The 11,474-nt window shown below is 47.1% G+C and overlaps 1 protein-coding gene across 1 annotated transcript; it reads right to left on the reverse strand.

Moving 5' to 3' along the window:
• Positions 1-2,330: 2,330 nt before the first annotated feature.
• LOC136578054 (olfactory receptor 2B6-like) lies at positions 2,331-3,254 on the reverse strand. The gene has a single exon (XM_066577964.1). It carries the CDS (start codon positions 3,252-3,254, stop codon positions 2,331-2,333), a length of 924 nt encoding a protein of 307 aa, XP_066434061.1.
• Between the last annotated feature and the right edge of the window lie 8,220 nt (positions 3,255-11,474).

Consider the following 11,474-nt stretch of genomic DNA (forward strand, 5'->3'; position numbering starts at 1 on the left):
TTTGGGCACTCTCTTTTCTTCCTATTTAATAGTGTCTCTGGGTTCGAGGGGCTTGCCTATACTGTGGGTGCACAAAGGCTTCCCCATTGCGTTGTTCAGCTATATGACACATACAAAGAATGAATTGGGCAGAAATGTGGGCCGAGGCCGAGGCCCTTGGCGGGGTGAAACTCTGCCATGTTTGGGCACTGTGAATTCTTTATGCGTATTTGAGTTTCAAGGGCTCGCCTATGCTGTGGGTGCACAAAGATTTCCCATTGCAGTGTTTAATCTATCTGGCATAAATACACTGACTGACTTGGGTAGGGCACAGTAGGCTTTCCCATTGTGGTGTTCAGCTATCTGCCACCTACACAGAATGAAGTGTGTGGGGACACATGGAGTTCCCATTGCTATGTAACTCGTGGCACCTTGGGTCACAAAATGTGGAGGCTGGGACCAAGCCTGACCCTGGGCCTGCTCACGTGCTTCCCACACAGAGTATTGCGGGTCCTACCTTGGTCATGGTTTCTCAGTCTTATTATGCCACCTCCTCCTCCTGCTGCTTGGGGTCTGGGCATCAGCCTAACCACAGTTATCCGAGATACTGGATTGGAGCATTCACAGGAAGCGTTAGTGATTTCATAAGACTTTCACAGGGTCACTGTATACCTGTGATGGCTATTTTTGCGACACCTCCTGCTTCAAACCAATCTTTGGTGTTAGTATGTGCTGCTGCATTGTGGAGATGTGTAGAAGCACTGGCACCTGAGTCCCCTTTATGCCCACGTTTGCGGCTTCTGACAATTTTTTGTGACGGAGGTGGCACAGGATTGGAATGATGAAAATGATAAATTAACATATGATCATCAGCATTGTGGGCTATCGCCCACACTTTACAAGACGGTCGCTGCCAGGCCCTGCCAACCCTCTGCAGTGTGTGTCTCCGGTTGCTCCTCATCGCGGACACACTTATAAATCAACATGAGGGTGGTGTGGCTATGAAGCGAGCGTGTGGCATGTGGGCAGCTGTACACTGCGCAGGGAAAATTTTGTGGACGCAGGGTCGTGCGGGGCGTTGGAAAGCAATGCCAGCATGTAACCCAGGAGAAAAGGCAGTGGTGTCACCCGCAGGTGGCGATTGTCCTTGGTTGCAGGTAGTGTGGTGCTTAGCTAAGTTGTGCCAGCGCATGTGCCTTGCTAATGAGGGTCTGTCCCAAGTAAATAGTTAGGGGGGAGCCGCCAGGCTCTTGCCCCCATTTTGGCTTAATATTGTGACTTGGGAGCCTCAGATACATCCGTTCCCCATCTGTTTCTGTGGTGTTTCCATGACTTTCTGATGTTTTCAGGTGTTTCACAAATCAACCCCTATGCGGAGCATCGGTCCCATACAAAAATGCTCAAGTTGCCCATTGACTTGAATGGGGTTTGTTACTCAAAATGAACTCTCGAGCATTACGAAAAGTTTGACTCGAGTACGGAGCACCCGAGCATTTTGGTGCTCGCTCATTTCTACTGAGCAATCCTTCTATCTGGTCAGTATTCAATATATGAAAAAGAATAGGGCCCAATACTGCCTCTTTTAGCACTCCACCAGTAATGGTGACCCAAACAGAGTATGTACAAATAATAACTCCCTTTGATTTCTATCATTGAGCTAGTTATTTACCACTTACACACATTTTTTTGCGCAGATCAAACATTCTCATTTTATATACCAAACCTTTATGTGGAACAGTTCCAAACACTTTGGAAAAATCAAGATATACGAGCTCCAATGACTTTTCCCGATGCAGTCTACTAAATTTACCTTCTTATAGATGCACAGGAGCGACCCCTCATAAATCCATGCTGATATAGAATTATACAGCCATCAATGAGCTGCTCCAGGATAGCAATTTTTAGAAACTCCTCAAACCGTTTACCCACAATAAAAATTAGACTTACTGGCCTGCATTTTCCTGGTTTACTTTTTGACCCCTTTCAATATTGCCACCACATTGGCTATGCATTAGCCGAACTGACCCCCTCCCTATAAAGTTTTTAAATCTAAGAAAAAATGGTCTATCACATTACTAAATTCTCTTAGAACACAGGGATGTATGACATCTGGCTCTGACCACTGATGCAGACATTTGGCTCTGCTGCACTGAAAGTGGACTGGAGCCTCAGTTGAAAAGCAGGGATCCCTAAGGTTGAACTCTTTCTGATCAACTGTTAATGACCTATCCTGAGTATAAGTCATCAATAGTAAATGCCCAAAAATCTTTCTAAATTTTATGTAACAGTAACAATAATATTCAAAATGAAATTATATTAAAATTTCGAAACACAACACTATCAGAAAACTTTCATATTTTAATCAATTTTAGAAATGCAGCTTTCACATCATTGTTTCTCAGTGTATAAATCATGGGATTTACCATCGGTGTGACAATAAAATACAATAGAGCAAACACTTTATCAGTGCCAGGGAGAGAACTCGATCTAGGTTTCATGTAAGCAGCCATTGCTGATCCATAAAATATTACCACAACCATCATATGAGAACCACATGTGGAAAAAGCCTTCCTCCGCCCGGATGATGATGCAATTTTTAAGATATTTTGAATGATATTAACATAAGATGTTGCGATAAAGGTTACAGGAGCGAGGAGAATAATTATGCCAACAATAAAATTTATTAATTCCACTAGTGTAATGTTCCCACACCCCAGGGACAATACTTCTGGCATTTCACATAAAAAGTGATTTATTTTGTTGTGTCCACATAGGTCAACATTAAAAGTAAGAGTTACAGTGGAAATAGGCAAAGAGAATCCACACATCCATATACTGACTGCCAGTCTAACACAGACCTTCCTACTCATAATGGTGGTGTAATGGAGTGGATAACATATAGCCACATAACGATCATAGGCCATAACTGCAAGCAGAACACATTCACATATTGCTAAAGACAGGGAAATATACATTTGTGCTACACATTCACCAAAAGAGATGACTTTATTTACTGACAATAAATCCTTCAACATTCTTGGTACAGTTGATGTAGAATAACAAAGATCCAGAAAAGACAGGTTGGTAAGGAAGAAATACATAGGTGTGTGAAGGTTGGCATCTGTCAGGACTAGGACAATGATGAGAAAGTTTCCAATCAAAATAACTGCATACACTGATGTAAAGAGAATGAAAAGTGCAACTTGTGTCTTTGGGTCACTGGAAAATCCAAGAAGAATAAATTCTTTGAGTATGGTCTCATTTTTCCAAAACATTGTTTTTTGAAAGCAATCAAAAAAAGAATTGGTAACCTCTCTGGATAATGCGGATTTGTCTGGAAATATTTATTAACTTTCAGATTAGATATATATTATTTAAAGAAATAACTCATTATTTGTCCATTTTACAGAGCATGCATATGGTTTAATCCTTTTACTGTCAGGGTTTGGGGAAATTTTGTTTCTCTGAAAGTCAAGAGAATTTTCAGTTTTGACATTAGAAATAAAATATTATCAAAATAATAAATAGGTAGACATACAACAGCAGTGTTAGAATAATAATAGATCCTGATTAGAGATGAGCGAACGTACTCGTCCGAGCTTGATATTCGTGCGAATATTAGGGTGTTCGGGATGCTCGTTACTCATAACGAGTACCACACGGTGTTCCGGTTACTTTCAGTTTCCTCTCTGAGACGTTAGCGCGCTTTTCTGGCCAATTGAAAGACAGGGAAGGCATTACAACTTCCCCCTGTGACGTTCAAGCCCTATACCACCCCCCTGCTGTGAGTGGCTGGGGCGATCAGATGTCACCCGAGTATAAAAGTCGGCCCCTCCCGCGGCTCGCCACACATGCCTTGTGAGTTAGCTGAGGGACAGTGGTATCGTGCTGGAGCTGCTGTAGGGAGAGCGTTAGGAGTTAGTGTAGGCCTCAAGAACCCCAACGGTCCTTCTCAGGGCCACATCTAATAGTGTGCAGTACTGTGTTAGCACTGTATTTTTTTTTTTTTTTTTCAAAATTGGATCTGCAGAGCATTGCGCCCTGCAATAGGGACAGAAGTGGTGGTTAGGCAGGGAGAGTGTTAGCAGTAAGTGTAGGCTTCAAGAACCCCAACGGTCCTTTCTAGGGCCACATCTATCCGTGTGCAGTACTGTCCAGGCTGCTGTTAGCAGTGTTGCATTTTTTTTTTTTTTCTCAAAACCGGCTGTGCAGACCATTGCACCCGGCATTAATACTACAGGGATAGAATTGTGTAGGCAGGGCCAGAAGACATACATTATTCATTGAATAGACGCAGTGTGGCTTGTCCTTTGAAAAACAAGGGAAAAAATTGTATTTTGCCTGCCTCTGACAGTCCTCAGGGCTCTGGGTAAGTGTGTGCTGCGTGCAGAACATTAAAAAAAATCAGACGCAGCCAGCTACGTTTTACTGCAGGCTTGCGCCAATTTTTTTCCTGCATGGGAAATCCCTGATCTGCTGGAGCCAATAACTTTGCATCACTGCAGTTCTCTGACACATTTGCAGGGCCACAACACAGTTATTAAACTTAGTAGTATTCATTGAATACACGCAGTGTGGCTTGTCCTTTGAAAAACAAGGGAAAAAATTGTATTTCGCCTGCCTCTGACAGTCCTCAGGGCTCTGGGTACGTGTGTGCTGCGTGCAGAACGTTAAAAAAAATCAGACGCAGCCAGCTACGTTTTACTGCAGGCTTGCGCCAATTTTTTTCCTGCATGGGAAATTCCTGATCTGCTGGAGCCAATAACTTTGCATCACTGCTGTTCTCTGACACATTTGCAGGGCCACAACACAGTTATTAAACTTAGTAGTATTCATTGAATACACGCAGTGTGGCTTGTCCTTTGAAAAACAAGGGAAAAAATTGTATTTTGGCTGCAGGCTTGCGCCACTTTCTTTCCTGCCTGGGAAATCAAATCACCATGCTGAGGGGTAGGGGTAGGCCTATAGGACGTGGACGCGGGCGAGGACGCGGAGGCCCAAGTCAGGGTGTGGGCACAGGCCGAGCCAGTGTGGTGGCCAGGGGTAGAGGCAGGGCCAGACCGAATAATCCACCAACTGTTTCCCAAAGCGCCCCCTCGCGCCATGCCACCCTGCACAGGTCAAGGTGCTCTACGGTGTGGCAGTTTTTCACAGAGACGCCTGACGACCGACGAACAGTGGTGTGCAACCTTTGTCGTGCTAAGATCAGCTGGGGAGGCACCACCAACAGCATGCGCAGGCATATGATGGCCTAGCACCCCACAAGGTGGGACGATGCCCGTTCACCGCCTCCGGTTTGCACCACTGCCTCTCCCCCTGTGCCCCAACCTGCCACTGAGATCCAACCCCCCTCTGAGGACACAGGCACTACCGTCTCCCGGCCTGCACCCACACCCTCACCTCCGCTGTCCTCGGCCCCATCCAGCAATGTCTCTCAGCGTAGCGTCCAGACGTCGCTAGCGCCACAGTTTGAGCGCAAGCGCAAGTACGACACCACGCACCCGCACGCTCAAGCGTTAAACGTGCACATTGCAAAATTGATCAGCCTAGAGATGCTGCCGTATAGGCTTGTGGAAACGGAGGCTTTCAAAAGCATGATGGCGGCGGCGGCCCCGTGCTACTCAGTTCCCAGTCACCACTACTTTTCCCGATGTGCCGTCCCAGGCCTGCACGACCACGTCTCCCGCAACATTGTACGCGCCCTCACCAACGCGGTTACTGCCAAGGTCCACTTAACAACAGACACATGGACAAGCACAGGTGGGCAGGGCCACTATGTCTCCCTGACGGCACATTGGGTGAATTTAGTGGAGGCTGGGACAGAGTCAGAGCCTGGGACCGCTCACGTCCTACCCACCCCCAGAATTGCGGGCCCCAGCTCGGTGCTGGTATCTGCGGCGGTGTATGCTTCCTCCACTAAAGCACCTTCCTCCTCCTCCTCCTCCAACGCAACCTCTGTCTCGCAGTCAAGATGTGTCAGCAGCACGTCGCCAGCAGTCGGTGTAACGCGGCGTGGCAGCACAGCGGTGGGCAAGCGTCAGCAGGCCGTGCTGAAACTACTCAGCTTAGGAGAGAAGAGGCACACGGCCCACGAACTGCTGCAGGGTCTGACAGAGCAGACCGACCGCTGGCTTGCGCCGCTGAGCCTTCAACCGGGCATGGTCGTGTGTGACAACGGCCGTAAGCTGGTAGCGGCTCTGCAGCTCGGCAGCCTCACGCACGTGCCATGCCTGGCCGATGTGTTTAATTTGGTGGTTCAGCGCTTTCTGAAAAGCTACCCCCACTTGTCATACCTGCTCGGAAAGGTGCGCCAGCTCTGCGCACATTTCCGCAAATCCCACACGCACGCTGCCACCCTGCGCACCCTGCAACATCGGTTTAATCTGCCAGTGCACCGACTGCTGTGCGACGTGCCCACACAGTGGAACTCTACGCTCCACATGTTGGCAAGACTCTATGAGCAGCGTAGAGCTATAGTGGAATACCAACTCCAACTTGCGCGGCGCAGTGTGAGTCAGCCTCCTCAATTATTTACAGAAGAGTGGCCCTGGTTGGCAGCCATCTGCCAGGTCCTTGGAAAATTTGAGGAGTCTACCCAGGTGGTGAGCGGCGATGCTGCAATCATTAGCGTCACCATTCCTCTGCTATGCATCTTGAGAAGTTCCCTGCAAAGCATAAAGGCAGACGCTTTGCGCTCGGAAACAGAGCCGGGGGAAGACAGTATGTCGCTGGATAGTCAGAGCACCCTCCTGTCTATATCTCAGCGCGTTCAGGAGGAGGAGGAGGAGCATGAGGAGGATGAGGAGGAGGGGGAAGAGACAGCTTGACCCACTGCTGACGGTACCCATGCTGCTTGCCTGTCATCCTTTCAGCGTGTATGGGCTGAGCAGGAGGAAGAGGAGGAGGAGGAGGATCCTGAAAGTGATCTTCCTAGTGAAGACAGCCATGTGTTGCATACAGGTACCCTGGCACACATGGCTGACTTCATGTTAGGATGCCTTTCTCGTGACCCTCGCGTTACACGCATTCTGGCCACTACGGATTACTGGGTGTACACACTGCTCGACCCACGGTATAAGGAGCGCCTTTGCACTCTCATTCCCGAAGAGGAAAGGGGTTCGAGAATGATGCAATACCACAGGGCGCTGGTGGACAAACTGATGGTAAACTTCCCATTCGACAGCGCTAGTGGCAGAAGGCGCAGTTCCGAGGGCCAGGTAGCAGGGGAGGCGCAGAGATCATGCAGCATGTACAGCGCAGGCAGGGGAACATTCTCCAAGGCCTTTGCCAGCTTTATGGCTCCCCAGCAAGACTGTCACCGCTCCCCAGTCACGGCTGAGTCGGCGGGAGCACTGTAAAAGGATGGTGAGGGAGTACGTAGCCATTCGCACGACCGTCCTCCGTGACGCCTCTGCCCCCTACAACTACTGGGTGTCGAAGCTGGACACGTGGCCTGAACTCGCGCTGTATGCCCTGGAGGTGCTTGCTTGTCCTGCGGCTAGCGTCTTGTCAGAGAGTGTGTTTAGTGTGGCTGGGGGAATCATCACGGATAAGCGTACCCGCCTGTCAACCGACAGTGCCGACAGGCTTACACTCATCAAGATGAACAAAGCCTGGATTTCCCCAGACTTCTCTTCTGCACCAGCGGACAGCAGCGATACCTAAGCAATACGTATTATGCACCCGCGGATGGAAGCATCGTTCTCTCTCACCATCCAAAACGGGGACATTTCTGCTTCATCAATCTGTGTATAATATTCCTCCTCCTCCTCCTCCTGCTCCTCCTCCTGAAACCTCACGTAATCACGCCAAACGGGCAATTTTTCTTAGGGCCACAAGGCTCACTCACATAATTTTTCTAAACAATTTTTATTCGTTTCAATGCTCTTAAAAGCGTTGAAACTTTAACTTGAACCAATTTTTCGTTAAACTGGGCTGCCTCCAGGCCTAGTTACCACTTAAGCCACATTAACCAAAGCGATTAATAGGTTTTACCTGCCCTCTTGGTTGGGCATGGGCAATTTTTCTGAGGTACATTACTACTGTTGGTACACCAATTTTTGTGGGCCCTCGCCTACAGTGTAATCCAATTAATTTTTTGCCCACCTGCATTACAGCTGACGTTACATCAGCTGTGTTGGGCACTGCAATGGGATATATTTATGTACCGCCGGTGGGTTCCAGGGAGCCACCCATGCCGTGGGTCCACACGGAGTTGTAACTACATGTGTCCACTTGTAAAGAACCCCAGTCTGACTGGGGCATGCAGTGTGGGCCGAAGCCCACCTGCATTAAGCACGACATTACTACCTCAGCTGTGTTGGGCAATGCAATGGGATATTTCTATGTACCGCCGGTGGCTTCCTGGCACCCACCCATGCTGTGGGTCCACAGGGAATTATAAATGCATCTGTTTCCACTTGTAAAGAACCCCAGTCTGACTGGGGCATGCAGTGTGGGCCGAAGCCCACCTGCATTAAGCACGACATTACTACCTCAGCTGTGTTGGGCAATGCAATGGGATATTTCTATGTACCGCCGGTGGCTTCCTGGCACCCACCCATGCTGTGGGTCCACAGGGAATTATAAATGCATCTGTTTCCACTTGTAAAGAACCCCAGTCTGACTGGGGCATGCAGTGTGGGCCGAAGCCCACCTGCATTAAGCACGACATTACTACCTCAGCTGTGTTGGGCAATGCAATGGGATATTTTTGTGTATCGTCGGTGGGTTCCAGGGAGCCACCCATGCTGTCGGTCGACAGGGACTTCACAATAGGGAGTTGTACCTGCCTGTGTCTATGAATTAAAAAGCCCGGTCTGACTGGGGCATGCAGAGACACCTTGACAGAATGAATAGTGTGTGGCACCTAGGTTCCCCATTGCTATGCCCACGTGTGCAGCTCCTGATGGCCTCTTTTAAAACTGTGAAACAATAAAATATGCTCCTTTAATCAAGAAGCCTTTTTTTTGCATCATTATATGCTGCCACAGCTTTGCTATAGTATTGGGCCTGATGGCGGTGGCACAGGATTCTATTTCTCATTGCTTCTGTACAGCATTGTGGGCTATCGCCCCGCCCCTTTTAAAGAGGGTCGCTGCCTAGCCGTGCCAACCCTCTGCAGTGTGTGCCTGCGGTTCCTCCTCATGGCAGACGCACTTGTAAATAGACATGAGGGTGGTGTGGCATGAGGGCAGCTGAAGGCTGCGCAGGGACACTTTGGTGTGCGCTGTGGGGGGGGAGGGGGGGGCGGTTGGGCAGCATGTAACCCAGGAGAAGTGGCAGTGTAGTGTCATGCAGGCAGTGATTGTGCTTTGTTGGAGGTAGTGTGGTGCTTAGCAAAGGTATGCCATGCTAATGAGGGCTTTTCAGAAGTAAAAGTTGTTGGGAGGGGGGGGGGGGCACTCTTGCCGCTATTGTGGCTTAATAGTGGGACCTGTGAACTTGAGATGCAGCCCAACATGTAGCCCCTCGCCTGCCCTATCCGTTGCTGTGTAGTTCCCATCACTTTCTTGAATTGCCCAGATTTTCACACAAGGAAACCTTAGCGAGCATCGGCGAAATACAAAAATGCTCGGGTCGCCCATTGACTTCAATGGGGTTCGTTACTCGAAACGAACCCTCGAGCATCGCGAAAAGTTCGTCCCGAGTAACGAGCACCTGAGCATTTTGGTGCTCGCTCATCTCTAATCCTGATGTACAAAGTTTATGTATACCACAACCATCTACATCAACAAGTCAACATACCTGACTACTAGCTCTGTATACTGTTAAGGTGTATTTTTTATGCTATAGCCATATGCAGCTTCTGTCTGATGAAGAGGCATAATAAAACATGCCTTGAAACATGTTACATATGTTGACTAATCAGGTTCCCACGGCTCTGTGAATTGTATTTGTTCTTTGGAAGGTTGCACCAAGTCCCAATCTTTTGTCTTCCACTTTCTGAATGTTTGACACTTATCCCTGTTAGTTTGGTGGTTTCTTGGGCTAGCAGCACCTTGAATCAAAGCCATTTGTCCTCACTATCTATTGCTAATTGGATGTACACTATCCATGCTATATTTTTACAGATTACATCATTTTTCTTAGGAGAGCTCCACAGTTTTAGCCTACACTTACAAAAATATATACTACACAACAAACATCTTCTATGTAACCAAAACCTAAATCTTTCTGAGAGCACACAGCATGTCATGTATAAAAATACAACATAATAATGTCTACTGTATATACATCTACTAACTGCTTCAAATGCGGATTAAAAACAAAAAAGGCATGATAATTCAAATATACATCTAAAATGTCTACTCAAGCCAATCTAATATCTAAACAAAATGTACTCTATAAAAGACTTAGATGGGAGTTCATACAAACCACCTATATCTGCATTCACAATCAAAGTTTTATACAGAAAATACTTAAAAACTGTGTAAAAGTAAATACTGGGTCCACACAAGAACAGAGTCTACACAAACTGAGTACATACTAGGTACCCACAATGAATCAGGCACTCATCGGGTGTTTCCCAGAGGATGCAAAATGCACATCAGGTGTGGTTGAAGAAGGGTACTACTTGGTTTATTATCAGTGTGTCACTTTCTTATTGTACATTTGTATGCACATGTGATCTCCCTGCTTTTACCCTACATGATTTGTGTTATATCTCCTGATTTAGGGGTTTTTAGGACCCTGTATTCTAATATTGTCTATTTTCCATTTTGCCTTAAGAGTTAAGAGGGAGGGCTTGCAAGAGGTCCATCAGTAAATTAATCTCCAAATATTTTTTTTTTGGATTAACTCCATGTACAGGGAAACTCCTCCTCCAACTACAAAATTGCTCTGTGGCAATTAGTTCAGGATCTCAGATTTATGTAAATTAACTTTAAAGTTGCTGATCCTTCTAAGCCTCTGAATCTCCAGAAGAATAAGCAGTAGGCCCATTTTCGGGCAAGATAAGTATAGAAGCAGGTCATCTGCAAATAGTGACCCTTAGGATCCTATTTGCCCACCATGATGCCTCACATGGAATGTTTTTGTCATTAGTCAAGGTTTCCATAACCAAAACATAAACAAATGGAGAAAAAGAGAATCCCTGTCATGTGTCATTGTAGATTTAAAATTAGTCTAACAGGGGCGAGGTTGCTAGTGGCACATAGAGGAGGGAGACTATAGTCTCCTTTTCTGCTCAGTGAATGGCTGCAAAATGGTGCTGACAAGTGGCAGCAGCATGTGGCCTCCTCTAACGACAATCTGTTACTAAAGCGCCATGCCTTATTACCGACAAAATATTGTGTCCTTTTAAAACTACAAACAGTCACAGAATGTTATGCACTGACAAACTATACCTCTCCAGGCAAAATGGAATGAACCCTGTCCCTTACTAACCAGGAAAAGAGGACCACCTGTCTAAGAGCAGGGTGATTGTCCCGATAAGGTCATCCCCACTGTCTTCATCTGGGACCTGGCTATCCCTGATTAGGGATCTGGAGAGA

Source organism: Eleutherodactylus coqui, chromosome 8 (genome assembly GCF_035609145.1).
Source record: "Eleutherodactylus coqui strain aEleCoq1 chromosome 8, aEleCoq1.hap1, whole genome shotgun sequence".
In the NCBI taxonomy this organism is placed as follows: Eukaryota; Metazoa; Chordata; class Amphibia; order Anura; family Eleutherodactylidae; genus Eleutherodactylus; species Eleutherodactylus coqui.